The 23,252-nt window shown below is 38.8% G+C and overlaps 1 protein-coding gene across 3 annotated transcripts; it reads right to left on the bottom strand.

Annotated features, from left to right (window-relative positions):
• Positions 1-408: 408 nt before the first annotated feature.
• On the bottom strand, positions 409-22,390 carry CCNC (cyclin C). Of its 3 annotated transcripts, none has more exons than XM_072998419.2 (12): positions 22,092-22,390; positions 19,747-19,853; positions 11,212-11,296; positions 10,967-11,036; positions 9,955-10,006; positions 7,635-7,690; positions 5,188-5,223; positions 3,966-4,057; positions 2,635-2,702; positions 1,911-1,993; positions 1,311-1,429; positions 409-738 (listed from the first exon to the last, which is right to left on the bottom strand). In XM_072998419.2, the coding sequence occupies exons 1-12, from the start codon at positions 22,121-22,123 to the stop codon at positions 684-686; spliced, it is 855 nt and encodes a 284-aa protein (XP_072854520.1). In that variant the 5' UTR covers positions 22,124-22,390; the 3' UTR covers positions 409-683. The 3 variants fall into 3 exon arrangements, with proteins under 3 accessions (XP_072854520.1, XP_020637094.1, XP_078236401.1); XM_020781435.3 differs by having other exon boundaries at positions 1,914-1,993; XM_078380275.1 differs by lacking the exon at positions 11,212-11,296 and having other exon boundaries at positions 1,914-1,993; positions 22,092-22,264.
• Between the last annotated feature and the right edge of the window lie 862 nt (positions 22,391-23,252).

The raw sequence follows: 23,252 nt of genomic DNA, 5'->3' as shown, positions 1-23,252 counted from the left end.
GGCATTTAGAGCAGTGGTCCCCAACCTTTTCCCAACCACAGACCAGTGGGAGGGGCATCGTGCTCGCAGAGGGGCATGTCGCACTTGTGTGCATAGTGGGCACGTTCCACTTGCATGCATGCTCAGGGGTGCTCACGGGGCAAAATGCGCTCACACATGCGCAGGGTACACTCATGGAGGAGTGCTCGTGGGCGGGCAGGGGATCTGCGTCTGCAGCCTGGTCCTGCCTAGGCCGCGGACCACTGCCAGGTTGCAGACCACGGGTTGGGGAGCCCTGATTTAGAGGATATGCCTGGAAATATAGAATTTCAAATTGAACATTTCAAATCATTTCCCATGGTTAAACTAGTATAGGGAAACCAAAGATCCAATACACTCACCCAGCTTTCATGTTAACATGGTTTCTTAAAACTCTTCACTATTTAAAACAACAACAACCCTAAACTCTTCAGTTTTTGAATATGTTTTTCTAGCTTTAGCCAAAGCTTGGCTTGTTTGACGCTTTGTTTGTGCCAGTCTAAAATGGGTGTGTGTTTACAGTAAATCTGAGAAACATTCTTCAGGGTTGATTGCCTTGTTTTCCTGAAAAGCCATTATTGTTATCTTTTGTCCTTGTCTTCACAGGAAATGATACCAACATGTTGTCATCCAAAATGGTCCACAATTAATTTCTTCGGAATGTCTTAAGACTGGCTGTAGCTAGAATTCTGACTTCCATTTGGACCCTGGTCACTTTCACTGTTTGGAAAAAAGCATATTTGAACTTATTATGCACATATTATTTGACTCAACTGCTCTGACCCCAAAAACTTTATAAACATGCAAGGGGAAGATCAAATTTGCAGTGGAGTGTTTCATGGTCATGAAAGCACAGTCTGAAACTTTTAAATCCATGGACATTGTTGAAAGGTCCACTTTGGTGCAACTCTCAAATTAAGTTTAATTATGTGGGAACATACCTAGCCTAAAGAAAACCTGTCTCAAATTCTGAAAATCCTTCAACGTGAGAGACACTACATTAATGCAGAGTCAGGTAACTGCTTGAAACTACATCCCCATCCTGTTGAGCCACTCGATGATACCAGAAAATACTGATACCAACCCTATTTAGCCCACTCCCGCCCACTCCTAATGCCACATGCAGACAAGCCATTTTAACAACCAGGAATCTGCTCTGGCAGCATGAAGCTAACTTTCTGCAGATGGAATATTGTTCAGATGCTACGTTCACATTTGAGACACACTCTGTACAGTTACATATTTTAAAAACAGCCACAGGGAGAAAGAAAATCCAGTTTGAAGACACTGACCTGTTTGGAGGTGGTTTAGGTTTAGGCATCTTACTTAGAATAGTAGCCATTTCTTTCCTTTCATCAAAATTCTTCCACTGTTCATATAGTTTCAAAATAACCCTGATTATTTCTAAAATCTTTTAAAAAATGCAGATGAAAAGAATTATTTCAAGAATCTAAGTTTTAAAAGATATGCAAATTAAAACACTATACACTAGGGTAAAGTTCTAAATAATGTTAGAGCTAAGGCAATTCACAAGAATACTTGCATTCCTCTCACACAAATGTGAGTGGAGTTAACTGCATGTAGTTTGCAACTGTTAGCAAAATTGGTGTGATCACTTAACTCTACTCACATAACTAACTAGAAATACTGTATAAACTGGTGCTCATCTAGTTCCTGAACTCATGATTGGTTTTGGTTTCTAATTCTAACTGAAGAACTTCTACAAGTTTTCTGCTTTTAAGCTGCCAGCAACAGATGCTGGCTCAATAAAGTTTTCAGTTAGCCTGTTTTATTTATCCCTCCAGAGCTACCATTACACTAATGGAGCATATAACCAACATGTGGGTCTCCCCATAACTTAATAAAACGGTACCTAGTAAATAAAATACAACTACCTTCTCCATATCAACAGAAAGCTCAGCAAACCATTGTCTAGCATCTTTTTGCTGGACAACACATGCCACATGTAGGCAAGCTGAAAAATAAGCATATGTTGGATAGTTAATGTTAGATCCAGTACAAACCTGTACAAATGAGTATTATAATAAAGCACATTGCCTGAACATAATAATAATAATAATAATAATAATAATAATAATAATAATAATAATAATAATAATAATAATAATAATAATAATAATAATAATAATAATAATAATAATAATAATAATAATAATTTATTGTCATTGTAAGTATATACACATACAACGAAATTCACAGACACCCAGAGACCAGACACATGCACACACATAAAATTCCCCAAACACTCCCCACCCACTAAAAGTCCCCCACTAAAAATACAAACATCTACACCGCAGGCCAAGTAACACAGTCCAACTAATTATTCACTACTGGTGGTCTTTAAGCTCATTTTTCATACTGCCACTATTAGATAATTCACAGGACTATTATCCATTTAAGGTGTATATTTTAAGTTTAGTCTCTTTTTTTACTGGATCTCTACATTATCAAAAACTTTAAAGTTGTTACATACAAAGAATAGTGCGGCTAAGGCTATGATTCCATCACCACAATCCCTATAAAGATAGCTGTAGAACCAATTCTACACCAACCATTCCATTCACATTGTTATGAAGCACTTCACACGTTACTTACCTAGAGCTATCATGAAAGGAGGGTACAGCAGACAGAGATCAGTTCTATACGTGTCATTCACTATTCTCCTACATGGACAAAAACAACTGATCAACATCTGTCCATGACTCCAGCTCAGGGAGTCACTGTAAAATCTTAAGAAAGATCTGGGCTTATAACTGGAAGTGTGACTGGGTATAATGGGCATGTACCCAGCACTCTTGTCAGTTAGCTGAGGAAACATAACTGGTTTTCCTTATGCATGCTTACAGTAAAATCCAAGCAGGATTTTGCCCATTGTTTCTACAACCTACCATATTTTTCTGTGTATAAAACCACACTTTTTCCTAAAATAATTGAAGGAAAAATTGAGGGTTGTTTTATACCCAGAAGTAAGGAGGGGGGAGGGCTCAAACTGCTTTGATCCCTGTTTCCCCCTCCACGTTTTGCAAAGAAAATGCAGGGGGGAAGCGATTTCTGCTTTCCCCCTACATTTTCGTTGCAAAAAGCAGCTTTCTGCCTTCAGGTTTTGCAAAGAAAATGCAGGGGGAAAGTGATTTCTGCTTTCCCCCTACATTTCCGTTGCAAAAAGCAGCTTTCTGCCTCCAGAAAGTAGACGTTTGCAATGAAAATGTAGGGGGAAAGCAGAAATTGTTTCCCGCCTACATGTTCTTTGCAAAACGTGGAGGGGGAAGCTGCTTTTTGCAATGAAAATGCAAAGAAATAAATTTTGATTTAGAAAAGTGGGGGGGCGTTTTATACACTGAATAATGCGGTATTTCATTTGAAGCATTTTTTTTACAAAATTATAGACCTGTATGTAATTATATGACACGAGGCCTTCTTGCTTGAAGAATGAAAATTTCTTAATCAGAGTGTCAAATGACTATCTGCTCAAACCTGTACAGGCAGCTATTATATTATCATAAATAATACAACCCTATTATGGCAATTATAAACATGGGATGAGGGGGGGGCTAATTCTTCTTTATTCTCCAAGGTAGATTAAAAACTGGTTAAAGTCCCTTGGCAAAAATGTTTCACTAGATCATTTTTCAGTCACCAGCCATGTTGGTCTATTTCAGCTTGTGTAACAAAAACAAAACAAAAACAAAAATACTTCTACATCCTTGAGACTAATTTTAGATTCACAGATTTACTTCAGTGTAAGCTTTTGTGGAATACATACAGTCCTCTTCCTAAGGCACATTAGCTCATGTTGCTTTGGAAATTTTACTTAATTTGCTGTCAAAACTTCAACTTTTAAGGTCAATTTAGAGTTCAGCTCCATTATTTTCTTTAATCTTCACTGTTACTCAAACAAAAGGACTTTAACTTTTTATCATTTTTACCAGGCAAGGGGCAGCAACATATCTTCTTGGCCCATATCCTGCACATACTGGAGCAGAGGTCTGTAGGGATGATACACTATCAAACAGCAGTCCTGGAAAGATTGTGTTTTTAAATACAGGTTAAAATCAAATATAGTGCCTACCACCACACTCATTGCTACTAGCATACACACATTCAAAACACTCAGTTTCAAGTTGGGCACTTTTTGTTTTCCTATAAGAAAATGTGTAGCCTACATAATGAAGTTGCAAACCATAAAGAGAGTGCTTTAAGCACTATGGGGTGATATATAAGCAGCAGGCTTTTTAAAAAGAAAAATTTACCTCAAGTGTTCACTTGGCGTGGTTTACATTTCTCTGAGTTTCTGTACTGCTTTCATTAGACTTCAGAAGTATTGAGTGTTTTTTTAACAACAAAAGTTGCTATATAAGTGCTGATGAGATTCCCAGGTTTTCAGGAATACAAAGTGGAACTATCTGCCCAATATGAGATTGCAAGATAACTGAGCCACTTGTTAGTGGAGTGGTTGAAAGAGCAGTTCTACGTGGATACAGTAGTCAGAAGCATGTGCATACCCAGAGAAAGATTTAAGGAACAGGATTTCTAATGTATGTGGGGTGTTCAAGAAATAATTTAGTTTTGTATCCTCCAGAAAGGGTCTCTGGCTGAGGGGGATCTGAATCCACACCACCCAAGTCATAGTCTTTTTATTCACTATGCCATATGGGGTTAGACAGTACCTTCTTAGAAAAGTACTGAATTTTTCACATTGTTCCTTGTGAAATCTTAAAAGGCATCAAAAGGACATATATGTTCACGGAACTGTAAACAAATATAATGGGACAGCTATCTGCTGAACCTTGGAGTAATCCCCTGGTGCAGACATTTTTCAAGATATTCTGTGCTGGCCACAGTTTCTACGCTCTACAGTCTCCATCCCTACTATTCTCAGCCCATTCAAAGTACACCTGAAAAGAAAAAGAAGGGTGGCTGCACACAGATTCCCGCTCTCACATAGGAAACATTAGCTAATTCTCCTACCATGTATTCACTGAGGTTATGGTGTGCACAGACATCTGTGTGCAGACGCCTTACAGATAATCAGAATGAGAAACCAAAGACGTAAATAGCAATTCACTAATTCCCATTACGCCAGAGCAGAAAGCACAAGCTTTTCTTACATAAGATCAAATGAATGCAATAGTAAATATAGAAACTTACCATTAATTCTAAGAGATAGAATTCACATTCTAGTATCTGCAAGGATATAAAAACAAACTAATCAAGTCAATTGTATATCACATATAAGCAGGACAGGTAGGTGCATGGTACACTTTTTGCACTGATGACAGAGATTACAATGACGTGGCACATTTTAAGACACAGCTCTACTGATCAAGTTTAAATATCAGTGTGAGAAGAGACAGGCTTTCCCTGTCAGTGTGCCGTCTCCTCCCTCCACTATGGCGATTGAAATGGCCAGCTTCCCTATAGATCAAGGTCAGAAAACATCACCCACAACCTCTTTATAAACACCTGAACCCCTGGGAAGGATAGAAAGCCTAGGATGGAGAAAAAGCCTGGGAAACAAGCAACAGACAAAAGAGTTGGGGACACCTAGGGTAGGCGAGGAGATAAAAGGAACCAGGATGGGGAGGAAGGTAGAATGAGACAGAGCAGCAAGGAGGAGAGAAGTTATGTGGTCAAAGTAGAAAAAGCTGAGGAAGAAATAGGTGAAAACGGCTTGGACGGTGAAGAGGGACCCCTGGACAGGAGACTGGGTTCACCTTAAAGTCCCTAGAGAAAAAGCAGAGAGGAATGGCAAAAACGCCTCCCCCCCCGAAAGTCTTTGTAGTGGGGTTACAAGAGAGTGGAGGGAACAAATGATAGAAGAATGGGAGAGAACAAAGGGAGAAGGAAGACAGGTAAAGAGGAAAAAAGGAACCCGGGGTCAGGATGAGAGACAGACTGGTGATGATGGATGGGGACCCTGAAATATGCTGGTTTCAGCAAGTTTTTCCACATGACCTACCTACCTACCTAGAGTAGGAAGATGTGAGGAGCTGGTGGGAGATACACCTGCCATTAAATGGACCCACAGTCATTCAAAGAAGTTGCCCTGAAACTGTCCCCCATGATGACTCTGGAGAAGTCTTAGGACAAATTATTTCAACTACAGACTGAGTTGTGAACTGTGTCAAGGTCTTTGGTTAAGGCTGAATGTATGCCTGAGTTGGATAAAGACCCTGTGGAGGTGGTGGTGGATAAGTTATCCATTCCATTACTACATCTTGTTGTGTTAAGATACTTGTCTTTCTTCAGAGGGTCCAAATAGTGAGGATGGGGTGGTTAATTTGGAACTCATTTTCAAACGGGGAACAAAATAAGGTGCAAGCTTGTAAGCAAATTCAGGATAACATCCTTTCAAGGGATATGTAGAAAACAGAGTGCAGTGTGACATAAGAAGTGAAGCACTTTGGCAATTCTACTTTACCTATAATAATTGTGTGCTGCCAGGCTGATTTTGACTGATGGTGACTAATTCTCAGAAGACGTTTACCATTTCCTTTTTCTGGGAGCAACCATAGACTATGCAGTTTGCCCATGTCTACAGAGGCTGGCTCTATGCAAAGGAGGCACAGTGGGGTATCAAACTCTCAAACTCTGGCTCCACAGCCAGCTCCCTAAACCACTGAGCTATTCAGCCAGCTCCCTTGGTCTATATAGATTTAAAATCTTGTAAAATACTAGTAGGTCTGAAATACTAAAAGAGATATTTCAGTTTCTTACCAGAAAAACCATTGAAAGGTATGATATTTTGGAACATCCAGGAAGGGATGATGTTTTGGAATCACAAATCAACTTAATAGAAAGTTAATCCCACTTTTTAAAAAATCTCTTGAGTTTTTTTCCGAATAAATGTGTTTTAAGGCTGCTGCATCATCTATTTCTATTCTCATAACAGACACCTAATTGTAAATAGCCAAATAATTTCTGGTTGTTGTGGGTTTTTCGGGCTCTTTGGCCATGTTCTGAAAGTTGTTCTTCCTAACGTTTTGCCAGTCTCTGTGGCCGGCATCTTCAGAGGACAGCACTCTGTGCTCTGGCGTTGTCCTCTGAAGATGCCAGCCAGAGAGACTGGCGAAACGTTAGGAAGAACAACTTTCAGAACACGGCCAAAGGGCCCACAACAACCATTAGATTCGGCCGTGAAAGCCTTCATGAATACAATTAATTTCCTTCTTTCTCTGCCACCCAACTCATCCCACTCAGTTGCTCTGACACCCTTCAACTAACCAGGCATTGATGGCAGGATTTCTTTCTTTTCCCTCTCTTTTTTGGAAAAAAAAAAAAAAAACAGGGGCTAGGCATATTGCTAAGCACAGGTCTCTAGCCACCCTCCACAGCCATTCCTTTCATTCCAGGGAACTGAAGATGGCAGTGGAGGCCAAGGCTTTAAAAAGTCTCCACCCCCCACCCCCCAAAAGACATTGTCTTGTATAGAAATATTTATTAAAATCAACATGGGTAGGAGGTCTCACAGACCTGAGGGAACTGTCAGTGAGTGTTGTGCTATTGAAGAAAGCACCATGATAAACCACATCCCTGCAGACAATGACTGCCTATACACAAGTGGTCAAAATGCTCATCTGATTTCAGATACTTACATGGTTCATCCTATAAGGAAATTCCTTCGGAAAGGCATACGAAAACCTAGTTTTCACTGCAATGAAAAAAGTCAGCAGACTTTTAAAAAATTAAGTGATTAAAAACGTTATCAACAAATGGCGTTCTCTTAACATTCTAAAAGACGGTTATAACAGCAGGAAATTACATCTATTGTAGATTATGGATTTTGGAGGTAAGATGGCAAAGTTCAACAGCAATAAGCAATCAGAAATAATTAGTAATGGGAGGATATTATAAAGGCTGAAACAGAGAACAAAATGTACAGCACATTTTTCCTTCTTACAAAATACTGATAACATTCAAAATGATTTTAATAAATATCTACCAGCTTCTGAAAAGCTATAGCTTTATAGACTACCAATAAAAAATAAAAAATCATACAATATGCAGGTGTTCATGGTAAATCCCACTTCTTCAAGGCAATGTACTAAAAGTGCAACTGTTCATGGCAAGATGGATTTTACCAGACACTCTTAGATGCAAAGACTAAAATTTTTGGCAAAATGGATTTTGCCAGGCAGTCTTTCTTAGATATAAGCAGGAAGCAGTCATGTTGTTTAAAGTGACAGCTCAGGATATAACTTGAAGAAGTGAGATTTTCCCATGAAAGCTTGCATATTGTATGATTTTTTTAAAAAATCAGTGGTCTATAAAGATATCACCTGTTGCCTACAGTTGCATTTGTTTTTTGTATCAACCACATGGCTTCCACCTTTTCTTTCAATGGAATTATGATACCAAGAAAGAGCCACCTCCCTGCCTCACACATCAGCAAGAAAGCACATGGACTTCTGCAGAGCAGGACTGCAACTACTAGGTAATAATCTTTTTACTTTAATCTGACTCCAATGGGCTAGACCTTGTGATTTTACTAAATTATACCCTAATTCCCAGATGGAGGATACAATTCTTCTGCTTCACCCCCCCCCTTCCCCGCAACCACCATTCCAGGTCAAGCAGAAACATTTCTGTTTCGAAGAAGGGCCAAATGGGGATAGATCTGTGTGCACACATGGTCTGTGCCCCTTTGTTTGAAGAACTGGGGTGTGAAATCCAATCCAAGGCACCCTGAGATGTAACATTAAACAACATTACTGTTTCTTGTTTACATCCAAGAAAGACTGTGTGGCGAAATCCACTGTCCAATGCATTTTGGAATTTACATCTAAGAGTAACTTTCCTGGCAAAATCCAACATGAACATTTGGACTTTTAGTACTTTTGCCTTGAAGAAGTGGGATTTACCCATGAAAGCTTGCATATTGTATGAATTGTTAGTTTTTTATTAGGTAAAGGTAAAGGTTCCCCTTGACAATTTTTGTCCAGTCATGTTCAACTCTAGGGGGTGGTGCTCATCCCCGTTTCCAAGCCAAAGAGCCAGCGTTTGTCTGAAGACAATCTTCCGTGGTCACATGGCCAGTGCGACTTAGACATAGAAGGCTGTTACCTTCCCATCGAAGTCCCTATTTATCTACTTGCATTTGCATGCTTTCGAACTGCTAGGTTGGCGGGAGCTGGGACAAGCGACGGACAAGCGACAGGAGCTCACTCCGTCGCGTGGATTCGATCTTACGACTGCTTGGTCTTCTGACCCTGCAGCACAGGCTTCTGCAGTTTAGCCCGCAGCGCCACCACGTCCCTCAGTTTTTTATTAGTCATCTATAAAAAGCAAAGCAAAGCGTGCTGTTTATATACCGCCCCATAGCACTTCAAGCACTCTCTGGGCAGTTTACAATTTAATTATGCAGGCTACACATTGCCTCCCCAGCGAGCTGGGTACTCATTTTACCGACCTCGGAAGGATAGAAGGCTGTCAACCTTGAGCTGGCTACCTGGGATTGAACCCCAGGTCGTGAGCACAATTTTAGCTGCAGTACGGCAGTCTAACCACTGCACCACGAGGTATCACTTATCGCCTACTGCTGCACTTGTATTTTGTATCGACCACACAGCTCCCCCCCTTTTTATTTCAGCTTCTGAAAGTTTATAATGTGCACAAATTATCTACTAACATGGAAGCATTCACCAGCTTATGCAAATTAATTTTTTACTGTGTTTAAATATGCATCTAAATAACTGGTAACTTAACTAATAATAAGGATATTAGGAATACTCGCAAAGTTTCAGTTTCAACACTGCTGGGATTGGAAACCAAATGTTTGGAACACTATTTATTTATTTAAAAGAAATCTTGCCTCTTTTTAAAAATAACAATCAATCTGGCAACACCTTCCTGCGAAGGAAAACAGCTATTTTCCCTACAAACATCTAATATGCAAAGGACATAATTTACACTTACATACAGAAGTAGCAGCAGATATCAACCTTGTGTTTGAAACAACACCAAATTCCTAGAGCAACAAAAGAAAAAGTTAAACCATACCAGAAGGTGTGGCACACTAGAAGCCCACTAGAAGCTTGTCATGATGAGCTAAAGAAGGGTTTCCTTATTTATTTATTTATTTATTTATTTATTTATTTATTTATTTATTTATTTATTTATTTATTTATTTATTTATTTATTTATTTATTTATTTATTTATTTATTTCTATCCCGCCTATCTGATCGTACTCGACCACTCTAGGCGGCTTACAATAAAAACAATGATATAATTTTTACAACATTACAGCTAGAACATAATGGAAAAAATCTTTTCCTTGAAAAGAGAGTGGCAAAGGAAGAGTGAGAGCATTTTCCATAGCTTGCAGTTCTATGTGACTGTCCGGTGTCAGATGTCTTACTCCATAAAAGGTCACAGTGAGTTAATGTGAAAAGGGTCACTCTTCCAAAATGTTGCTTGTGTTACTGTTGTACTGACAACTTTGCCAATATGTGGACCCTTCTTCAGCAGGATGTGGCAATGCTACTGCTAGGGCAGTTCTTTTGATGCTAAGCTTCTTTGCTTACAAGGTAATAAAAACTGTGCAGGACAAGCACTAGAAGCCCAGTGTGATCAAGGGTCTTGTATGTATGTCCAGCAAGCAAATTTCTCATAATTATGAAGGGTAAGAGGGAAGGGACTGCAGGGAAAAAAACAGTAGGAACCCCAGAATATGGATTATACACTCTGTTAAACTCCAATATCTATTAGGACTGAGAGCAGACAAGCCAGCAAATTATTCCACATGACAAATTAGAACTGATAATAACTACTGTTAATTGGCAACACTGGATCTTCCATCTTCCTAGGACACAAGAGAAAAAGTAACCAAATCACCTAATTAAAATGCTTGGGGGGTTTAGAGTTTAAATACAAATCCTCTCTAAAACTTAAAAAAATGAAAATAAAAATAATAAGGCTTCCACTTACCTCTACTTTGGATGCTAAAAACACACATGTAGGAGCCATTAGTACTGGATCTATACTTTTAAGGGAATATCTGAAAAGTAATAATATTTTGCAGAAATGTGGATGAATATTTTTTACAACACTACTTTTTCAGAAATCTACTGTAAAGGCTTTTAACACAAAAATAGAAACAGTTTGTTACCACATTATGTTTGTAACAAACTGCAAGGAACACAGGCTTGTTCTCCTAGAGCTCTTGGTCCTACCTGGCATAGAATCTCTTGAAATACACAGTAGCAGTGGCAATTACTTGTTGTCTTAATTTCAGATGTTCACCTAAAGCCTGGATAACTTACAAACAAAAGAAAACTGAGTTAAATTTTGAAAAGTGCGAACTTGCATTTTAACAGAAGTGATTAAAGTATGGCCCACAAGCTTGTAAAAGTATTAATTGTCCAACATTTCTGCAACATTAATTGCAATCTGATCCTACACCAATTTATTCAAAAGAAAGCTGCTGAGTTCATGGCAATACTGAAAGCCACAGTCATAGACATCTGTAAAGTGTAGGCCACTCATCCTCTCAGAATCCCTATAAGACATGTCTATAATATGTTTGTTTCATAAGTGAAACAGATCATGACAAAATTGAGATATATATTTCCAAAAACTGCTAAATCATAATACAAGTTGTGCTTAAGAACCTGTTCAGTAACTTGATTTTAAACTATTGTTTACTGTTTCAGATAAAGCAGAGTAACAGCTCAACAGGATCAGCACATCAAGAAAAGGATATGCATGCAGTGATACCAGCTGCAAAACTATGGTTTTGCAAACCAGGAAATATACATCCTACCTAGGCTGAAAAGTTAACTAGGGTCACAGTACTGCACAATTTCCATTAAGTAGTTTATATTCAGACAGATGGTGCTTATTTCCAGTTTTTAAAAATTGTGTCATAAAATTAGTGACACCACATGAAAGACAAAATAGCCATATGGTGTTGCTGCAGGCAGCACCTCAACACACCAAAGGTAAGTGATTGCTCTATAAAGTACTGTACAACTTAGTGAAATTCTCAGATCACTTGCCCTCAAGTCCCAATAATAACAGCACAGACTGAATAACTAGATCGTGTACACTCAAAGCTATTGTTACCCTGTAGTGTTCCAACACATCACAAATGGATGTCATTTGTCCAATCTACTGAGCTGCCAGTATTAACACAATTGTTGAATTTGAAAGGCAGCAGGTGTTTGAAGCATGGCATATTTAGTCTAGGGAAAGGGAGTGAGGTACAGCAGGAGGATGACAGATCAGAGGAGTCGTCAGCTGCTCTATCACAAGCTCTGCCTGCCAGTTGGCCAAGGAGCAACCCTGGTGTCAGCTGTGCAGGTAGCTCTTATTTGGCCTTCCAGGCAAAGGAGATGTGCCAAGTACGTTAGAAGCATCCGTTTGGGACACTCAGCAGAGGTGGAAGGACAGAATGATGGAATGAAACATAAGGTGATTACTTGGTATTTTTCCTGGATTCTCTCATCTATTCATAATGTATACATGGCAGTGTGATATCATTACTCTGACATTTTCCAATAGCCAGGCAAGTTTTGCTGTTTAAGCCTAAATTCAAAAACGCTGATAGACAAATAAGGCATCTACACATAGGAGAACTGGCTAAAGAAACAACCTCTTGCAGAAGTCATCTATCCAATGTCACATGGAACATCAATGCTTTCAATCAGAAAACAGCATTTACTGATGATTACAACAAGTATAGTCTGGTACTTATGGATTATGATTTAAACATTAGCAGCACTTCTTAGTTTAACTTTACACAGACAAACTGTACTGGCTAACAGGGAAAAGTGCCTTGACATCCCCACTGCTTATCATGCTTTAGTTACAAATTAAAACTGACTTGGGTCCATTTAATGAGAAACGCAGGGTAAAAATATTTTGAATGAATGAATGAATGAATGAATGAATGAATGAATGAATAAATAAATAAATAAATAGGTAAAGGTTCCCCTTGACGTTTTTAGTCCAGTCGTGTCCGACTCTAAGGGGTGGTGCTCATCTAATTAGTCAAGTTTAATTAGTCAATAGTTCCTCAATATATTGCTATCTGCAATATCAGAATAATTCTGACCTACCTTAACAAATTGCTGTAAAGATTACCAAAAAGCATACTAATAGGCTATGATTGATACACACACGTTATCAGTTTGCGCTCTAAGATACATATCAGTCTGGTTTGTACATGCAAGTTGAACCTCTAGTGCCTGCAACACCATCATGTTAATCTTGGACCAATGAATGATAACAGCAAAAATATTTTAGTTCAACCTGAGTTTTTTCACATATGCAGATGCACAAACTAAGTCGTATTGCAGTCTGTAACCTTTTATGCATCATTAGTGAACTTTCTGAAGAGAGGAGACTCATGAAAGCATTGACTCAAACTTCAAGGCAGAAAAGCTTGTTGTCAATTTCACAACAAAACTCCAGAACTGCAGCCAGACCTGAGAAAGACTGATGCTAGCACTAAATACCCAGGGGATGATAAATCCAATCTTAACATCTAGATTACCGGTAATCTGTTTCAGTTCCTCTCAAAATGCCCGTTTCAGACCGGATGCACATTTGCACATATGCCAAATAGTGTGTTCCTTCCTCTATATTTAGTTGCAAGTTTAAGCTGGGATATATCATTCAACATATGCAGGGATCTCAAACATGCGGCCCGGGGCCCCCCCAAATGATAGTTTGTGGCCCTCGCCTTGCCTGCCTCCCCAAAGAGCCCACACATCCTCTGCTATCAAGAGTAAAAAAAAAAAAGCCTTGCCTCACTCGCCGGCTCTCTCCCAAGACAGCACCTCTTGCACCCTCCATCCAGAACTGCAGCCTGCCAGCCAGCCCACCTGTCTGTCGGCTAAGGAAACTCCTGGGCGGCTTCCTTGGGCTCCTGCTCCACTTGGCAGAAAATCTGATGCGGCCCAGCCTCACCCAGACTCTGCCTCCAGCAGGCCCCAGGTAAACTGAGTTTAAAACCCCTGAATATAGCAAGATCCATCAGTGCAATGGAAGAGCACATGTTTAACATATAGAAGATTCCAAAAAGAAAATATGGGTGAAATCACTCTACCATCAGAACAGGATCTATCACTGGCATTAACTGGAGTACAATCTCCCCTCCCCTTGTAGCCTCCTTCATCCACCATGTGCCCTCAAAATCTGATGCTATGCCTTGGGAGTTGAACAGAGAAGGAAGCTACAGGGAAAGAGAGGAGATTTCCACTCACTTGATGTTGGATTCCTCCCTAAATGCTTAAAAGACATCTATAAGTCTTGAAAAATACCATATATAAGCTCAATGTTTAGGCTTTTTCCACAAGTTCAAGAACTGTAGAGTGTTTATGTCTGGAGGATCCTAACAATGCTTCTTCTAAAAATTAATATATGATAACTACTGTGTCAGGTCTCAAAGTCAACCTAGGGAATTGTTCATTGCAATTCAGTGTATAAGTTGTTACAGGATCAGATTTAGTCAAGCAACATGTAACAAAGGAGCACAGCTGAGTTAATTGAGGCAGCTGTGGGACAACCAATTTGATTGGAGAAACCAAGAATAAAACTAGCCAAGCTTGCAGAGACAAACTGTTGGGTAGTTTGGTAGTTGGGCTGTTGGATAGTTTGGGTGGTTGGTTGTTGTGTTGCTGGTGATTGTGTTGCTGAGAGCTGTATATTCTGCATCGCTGGATGAAGACTTGCTGCATTGCAAGGAGAAGATCCTGGGAGAAGACTATCTCCGTGGTGAGAGGAGAAGACTTCGTGGATGCTGGACTATTTACATTGGTAACAATCTTTGGTTACTGAAAACTGTAATTTACCATTGCTAACTGAAGAACTACTGTGAATGACCAGGACTGTATAAAGACCAAGAGAAGCTGTATTTACCCCTGTATATATGGACTTTAATGTAAATAATATTTTCAACACCACAACAGTGTCTGTTTGGTTTAATCTCTGGGCAGTTCACTTCACCATTACGCCCCTGGCGTAGTCTGGTAACGCAGCACCTCTGTCAATTGGTTATGGGCCCAGACAGCGCACCAGACTGCATCCAGGTATAAATTTAAGAAGTTATTGAAGAAACTGCTGAACAGAGAGAGCCAAGTAGTGTGGGCTACAGTCTGTGGTGAAAATGGCCAACGAAATGTCTATGGCTGGACTGTGCATAAAAAAGTTGAATGGGGAAAATTATGCAACTTGGCAGCAGAAGGTTCAGTTGCTATTGCAAAAGGAAGCATTATGGGACATTGTAGAAAATCCCCCAGCAGTCCTAAATGAGAGGAAAAAGAAACTAAATGCAAAAGCTCTGGCTATTATTGGGTTAACTCTAGAAGACCGTCTTCTTATCCACCTGAGAGGCCAAAACTCAGCAAAGAAGGCATGGGAGGATTTAAGGAGACTCTTCGTAAGAGATAACGTTGGAAGCCAGATTCAAATTGCCAGGAAACTTTTTCGAACTAGACTGAAAGCTGGAGGGTGTATGCTTCAACATTTAGAGGCAATGAAGTCAATGTTGATGGACTTACGGGAAAAGAACATCACATTTACAGAAATACAAGAAGCATTTATTATCCTGTCTTCATTAGATGAGTCATATGATCAGCTGGTGACCAATTTAGAAATTCTTCCTCAAGCAGAGCTAACAGTAATTAATATAACGAGCAAACTGTTGGAAGAGGAACAAAAGAGAAAAGATAACAAACAGCTCCGAGACTCCAAACTCACTAATCAACGTGATAAGCTGAAAGAAAGTGAGGAGGAGGGGGACACAGCTGCAAGCATTCATTCTGGAAAACGCTGTTTTTCCTGTGGCTCAAGAAAACATCTGATGAAAGACTGTAATTTTAAGAAAGGAAAAGAAAAACAAACCAGACGCAAGAGAGAAACACTAAGCCTGACTGAGGAAATTTATAACTCTGAACAGGGTGAAGAGTGGATTGTCGACTCAGGAGCAACTGCCAGCATGTGTAAGAGCAAAAAACTAATATTTAACTACCAACCTGTATCCAACCAACAAGTATGCTTAGCAAATGGTGTTAGTGCTAAGGTACTGGGAAAAGGTAAAGTGAAATTGCCTTATATTGCTAGACCAATAGATGTTTTACATGTTCCAAATTTGAAGCATAATTTACTTTCTGTGAGTTCATTAGCAAAGAATGGGTTTGTTAGCACTTTCTATGAGAGTAAATGTATAATAACTAGCAAGAACAATGAAAAATTGAATTGCTATGCTAGAAATAATTTATATAGACTAAACTGTACTAAGGCTAACAATGTCTATGAGAACAAATGTATACACAAAGATTGTATTCATTTATGGCATCAAAGACTTGGACATGCAAACTACAAAACACTTAGAAAAACAATTGAAAACTCAGTAGGAGTTAATCTAAAACAATGTAATGAATATGTGAATTGTCAAGCATGCCAATTAGCCAAGAGTAAGAAAGCTCCTATAATGAAACATAGTGATGTACAAGTGAAAAATATATTAGATTTGGTGTCAATTGATGTAATTGGACCCAAAAGTGCATCATTAGGAGGAGCTAGATACATTCTCTCTATCCAAGACCAAAAGTCCAGGTTTGGATACTGTTATCTTATGAAAGATAAAAGTGCAGTACATGTAGAGTTTGAAAAATGGCTCAAATTTGTAGAGCGTAAAACAGGGAAAAAGGTTAAGGTGGTACAAACTGACAATGGAACAGAGTTTACAAATGCCAAATTTCAAGCAATATTAAAGAAAAATGGCATTACTCACAGGAGAGCCGCTCCCTATACACCTACTCAGAATGCCTTTATTGAAAGAAGGGGCCAAACTCTGCAGAACATGGCTGAGGCAATGATTAGGGGGAGTAATCTATCAGAGAAATATTGGGGTGAAGCTACACTTTGTGCGAATTTTTATATTAATATTCTTTGGCACAGTGGAATAAACAACATACCCTACACAGTTTGGACTGGGAGAAAACCAAATTTAAAATTTTTACACGTATTTGGATCTCCTGCATGGGTTCACATCCCAAAAGAAATAAGGAGAAAGGGAGAGAAGAAAGCCAGGTTGATGTATTTCCTTGGATATCAACAAAATAGGAGAGCATTTAGGTTTGGGTTGCCAAATACCAACAAACTTGTAATAAGTAGCAGTGCTTCTTTTAATGAGCACAGTAACTGGGACAAAATATGCAAACCCCCAGAAGCAATAATTAAATTGCATGAAAGGAATGAAAGTAGTGAAGATAGTGCAGATGAAAGTGACTCACAAACAGAGCAAGAAATTAAAGGAGAGGTAGAACCTGAGGAAATGCAATCAGATAAAGAAATTCCATCCAACTCAGAAAGGAGGGAAACTCTAGAGGAGGACAGAGAATTACCTAGGAGGTCTAGCAGAGAGAGAAAAACTCCAGACAGGTACAAGCCTGAGACCTATTATTGTCTCAATGTGGCTGAACCAGAGACATATGATGACATATGTAATATGCCTGAGAAAGAACAAATAAAATGGAAAGAGGCAATGGAGAAGGAGTTAAATTCATTAAAACAACTGAAAGTTTATGAGGAGGTGAAACTGCCTGAAAAATCAAAAGTAATTGGTTCCAGATGGGTATTTAAAAGGAAGGTGGATGCCGATGGTAATGTGAGGTATAGAGCAAGGTTAGTGGCAAAAGGATATGCACAAACTTCAAACGACTATGATCAAGTTTTTGCACCGGCTCTAAAACCAGAGACATTGAGATTTGCTTTAACCTATGCAGCCAAGCATAATCTCATGACCAGGCATGTTGATATAGAAACAGCCTATTTATATGCTGACCTGAAACACATAATTTATATGGAAATACCACCAGGAATTGAAAGTGAAGGTAAATGCTGGATATTGAAGAAAAGTCTATATGGCCTCAGACAAAGTGGCCATGAATGGAACCAACATTTAACTAAAACTTTAAAAGATAATGGTTTTGTGCAAGGAAAGGCTGACCCTTGTTTATTCATAAATGAGAGAACACAAGCTATAATATTAGTATTTGTGGATGATCTAGCCATATTCACCAAAGATAAGAAAGAGGCTGAAGAAATAATCCAAATGTTAAAGAAACATTACAAATTGAGAGATTTAGGAGAAATAAGTAACTACTTAGGAGTAGAAATAGAAAGAAGTAAGAAAGGATTTAAAATAGCCCAAAAGAGCAAAATATTAAAACTCCTAAAACAGTATAAGATGGAGGATTGTAAAGGTGCAGCAACTCCAATGAACATAGAGTTCGAGAAAGAAGATATTAGTGGCCCAGATTGTGATATTGATGTATATAGATCACTGGTAGGCAGCTTACTATATTTGAGCAGATGGTCAAGGCCAGACATCTCTATAGCTGTAAACCTGCTATCTAGGAATGTAAGCAAGCCGAATGAAAGGCACATGCAATCAGCAAAAAGAGTACTTAGGTATTTAAAGGAAGCACAAAATAAAAGACTAAATTTAGAACCAGTGGGAGAACTGTCTATCACTGCTTATGCCGATGCAAATTATGGTAGTGATTTAACAACCAGAAGATCAACATCAGGCATGACTGTACATTTGGGAGGAAGTTTGATAAGCTGGAAGACAGCTAGACAGAAATTTATATCGTTGTCTTCTGCCGAATCTGAGTATGCAGCATTATCTGAATTGTGTACAGATCTAGTATTCTATAAACAATTGGCACAAGATCTGGGTGTGAATATAAAATCACAAATAAAGGTTTTTGAAGATAATCAAGCTGCCATACAAATGGCAAACTCACCAAATGTAAAAAGCAGATCTAAACACACAGATATCAGGTACCAAAATGTAAAGCAAAGTATAGAAAATGGTTTAATTGAACTGGTATACTGTGGAACAGAAAATAACAAAGCTGATTGTTTAACAAAAGTATTGGGGCCAACTAAACATAACAAAGCATGTGAAATGTTGGGAATGATATAAAGTATGTATATGAATGTAAAAAAGAACTCTGTATATGTTCAAGGCAATGTACAATGTATGTAACGGAATTGCTATAAACAATTGGAGGAGATTGACAGGTCTCAAAGTCAACCTAGGGAATTGTTCATTGCAATTCAGTGTATAAGTTGTTACAGGATCAGATTTAGTCAAGCAACATGTAACAAAGGAGCACAGCTGAGTTAATTGAGGCAGCTGTGGGACAACCAATTTGATTGGAGAAACCAAGAATAAAACTAGCCAAGCTTGCAGAGACAAACTGTTGGGTAGTTTGGTAGTTGGGCTGTTGGATAGTTTGGGTGGTTGGTTGTTGTGTTGCTGGTGATTGTGTTGCTGAGAGCTGTATATTCTGCATCGCTGGATGAAGACTTGCTGCATTGCAAGGAGAAGATCCTGGGAGAAGACTATCTCCGTGGTGAGAGGAGAAGACTTCGTGGATGCTGGACTATTTACATTGGTAACAATCTTTGGTTACTGAAAACTGTAATTTACCATTGCTAACTGAAGAACTACTGTGAATGACCAGGACTGTATAAAGACCAAGAGAAGCTGTATTTACCCCTGTATATATGGACTTTAATGTAAATAATATTTTCAACACCACAACAGTGTCTGTTTGGTTTAATCTCTGGGCAGTTCACTTCACCATTACGCCCCTGGCGTAGTCTGGTAACGCAGCACCTCTGTCAATATAGCACAACTCAATATAACACACCAACAGGCCAAGTTAGAACTGAAACCATTTTACCATTTGTAAAAAATATTTGCAGTTTCCAATATTCTTCTTCGGTCAAAAATTTTAAATCCTTTTGGCGTTCCTTCAGTAGATCTTGTTTATCCAAAATCCATTGCAAGCTACAAAGGAAGGAAATTACATTCATTTATTACAGCCAAGTGAGATCAGCATATTACTACAAACCAATTGAAAATAACACACTTTTCCATTTTCATTATGTAAACTGATGTCAAAATGGCATACTTCCTTGGTAGCTCAAACAAAGGTATTCAAAACTAATTCAGGAGAACAATCTGTTGACAGCATGTTTAGCAAAATGCTATTCCGTTCTGACAGTAACGGTTTGAGTTTGGTTACTACGCCAAAGATTGTACTCAACGGCTAAAAACATCTGGTATATGAGATGAGTAGTGAATGCAAAAGGCCAGAATAAGCCTTGCTCATCTGTTGCCACAGTGCATCTAGAGACCGCCATCAGGACTAGAACCTCTAATAAACTACCACAACATAGAAGAAATCCCAGCTCATGGATTTCTGGCTGCAAACCAAAATTATTTCGTATTTTATATTATGGCCATGAAATTCAACTTCAGATTGTTAAGTGTAGAACAACTGAGTACTAGAGAAAAACTTGTACATACTGTTTTTCCTGCCCCAAGAATTGTCACCTAATATACTGTATACTGTAAGCTATGTCAAGAATTTGGCTAATAGCTGAAACATATATCCTCTAAATGAAAGCTATGCAAAGCATACATGCACACTAGGTGTAAACATTAAGTTCTCTTTCTGTCTGCAATGCTTATCCAAATAAGATCTATGCAGCTCCATAATTTCCAATGGTATATTTTCATAATGATACAAATACCACCCATAAAACAACTCTTTGGAAATTATAGCCACGAGTTATACATAGGCATTGCATTCGCAACTTAACTTTTCCTTCTTGGAATCAGATTTACCTAAGCACAAAAAATGACAAAAAGAATATAATTAAACTGACTGCTACCATAAAAAAGGATTATAACCAAATGGGAACAAAAATATTTCCTGCTTATAAGTCTAATTTATATTGCTCTTAAAAATATACACTTTGGTGGGGGTTTTTTTTGCAAGAAACCAAGTCATCATTTTGCAATCAATATCTGCTATATCCAGTAATTTGTTTAAGATTAATTTGTTTAAGATTATTCAGCATCAGAATATAACAATGCTTCATTCACTTTAAATATCTTCAGAGAGGCAAGAGAGTAAGAAAAAAAATCCAAGTTTTTTTAAACTTTTGCTCAGAAGCAAACCTATAGTCTCCCTGAATTGTAATCAATTTCCACTCACCACTCTTGCTGCTTTTACAAAGGATGTGATAACATATTTTCAATGTGACTTTCTGAGCTAATTTTCTGTGATGATTTTACAGTTGTTGATTTTTGTTGTCTCCTAGCACATCTGAATACTGTGCTTTTGTGGAAAGGTGAGGTAAAATATAATAACAAATTAAAATATTCAATATGGAGGTATTAAATATGCTAGACATGAGGATAAACTATAGGTTCCATCAAGATGGATAGGACAACACCATATTTTACCTCGCATACATCTCTACACAAATTTAGTAACTACTGCTGCCTTTACTTCTTAGCAAAAATTAAAGTACAAGCAGGAGCAGGGAACACAGTGTAAACATCATATGATCCCAAATATGTATGAGTTTATTTTTATTGAACAAACTCCTAACATTACCAGTACATCCTTTTTCATTGGGGATCAGCACACTTTTCTGTATCATACAGCTGACACCATGTTTCTATTAAGTGAAAGGTACTTGACCCCATATAATTTGATACCTTATTGCTATCACAGATATTGTAATGCACATATTATACGTTCAGTGCAGATAATAGATTTCCTAAACAAGCATAGAGTGTACATTGTCAAATTCTCTTTTGCTGGAGATGAACAGCAGGAAATGAGTAGCTTTTTATATAAAGTTACAACAAACATACTGCTCTTCGCGAATATATTGCTCTCCATTAATATGCTCGCAATATGGATACTTTTTTAAAATACCAAACTTCTGGACACACAGCATCCCATTATGCACCGTACTCCCTCTCGAGTTTCTCCACTACAGTAATCAGCCTCTGTTTTACAGAGTTGCCTTTCCACCCTTACAGTATATCTCTGCAATGCAATCCTATGCATGTCTATTCAGAGGTAAAACTCCATTCAGCTCAGTGGGAGCTGGTCCCAGAAAAACGTACAGGAAATGGCAACTGCGCTCTGTAATCCAAACAAGCGACACTCCCAAAAAGCCTTTCCCCCCGCCCGGCACCCAGAAAAGGACCAGAATAACTCACTAATGCGAGCTCTGCCAGAAATTCCCTGCCATGTAGAGGATTCGAGGCAGGCTGGGGTGGGGGGTGAGGAGTCGCTTCTTCTCTGCTTGAGAACAACCCGCCCCGGTGTCCGAAGCCGCCTTCGCTTCTTTCTTTTTTTTTCCCCCTTCAGGAACAGGAACCGCTTCAGCAGCAGGAAGGAGTCGGCAAAAGCGAGAGCGCTCATGGAAGCGGCACAGGCAGCCCCGGCTCTCCGTGTTCCTCTTTTATCGTCCGGCAGCTTTGCAACTCCCTCACAGATTAGTTCCTAGACGAGTTCTGCCTGTTGGAGTGAAGAGGTGGCGCCTTCACTGTCTTTCTCCTTAACTGTTCAAGAGACCGTAATCTGTTGCCTGTGAACTGTTGGACCTGTACTGTTATCACAGAGAGGGCTTGTTTGAAGCAAGCTTCTGCTTGCTTTATTTGTGACTTTTTTTTACAAATGGACAAGAATGTCCCTAATGAAGCAACTACAGTATTTTAAATGTTGTAAGCCACCCAGAGACCTTTGGGTAGTGTGGGCGGCATATAAATTAAACAAACAAACAAGATGAAGGGCCAAAGAGCCTGATTAACTTCTTCCATAGAGAGGTGAAAGAAAAAGTTTGATGCTGCTCAACACAAATACATTACAGGTAGTTGTAACATGGAACAGGAGAAATTAATCAAGAGTTAACAAGAAACCATAAGGCAAGAAATGGAACATCAAAATACTGCAGTACTTTGAGCAGTATAAAAAGTATCAGAACAGCCCATTTTCAATGAGACAATTACGAAGTTTTCCTCTGAAAATAACAAACTTAGAAAAATAGTGTAGCTCTAACACTGAAGCAAGATTAGCACAAGCAGATGGAGCTACAAGGAAAAATCTGATCAAATAATATGAATCAGACTTTGAAAAAGCTATCAATATAACCACAAGTCAAGGCTATGCTCCAACTGCAAAAATTTAAAGGTTTTATACAAGCATCCAGGAAGAAACTGATCACACAGCAAAGCAGGATATACCTGTGAAGGATCTTATTTACCCACTGGTTTTTCAGAGGAGTTGCTCTCACTACTCAGTCACACTACTTTCTCTGGCTGGCTGGGTTATGTCCAAAGGATTAGTGTACTAATGGTTGGGAACTGCCTCTTGAGACA

Source organism: Pogona vitticeps, chromosome 1, assembly GCF_051106095.1.
Source record: "Pogona vitticeps strain Pit_001003342236 chromosome 1, PviZW2.1, whole genome shotgun sequence".
Taxonomy (NCBI): Eukaryota; Metazoa; Chordata; class Lepidosauria; order Squamata; family Agamidae; genus Pogona; species Pogona vitticeps.
This window is presented reverse-complemented; position numbering and strand designations above follow the sequence as displayed.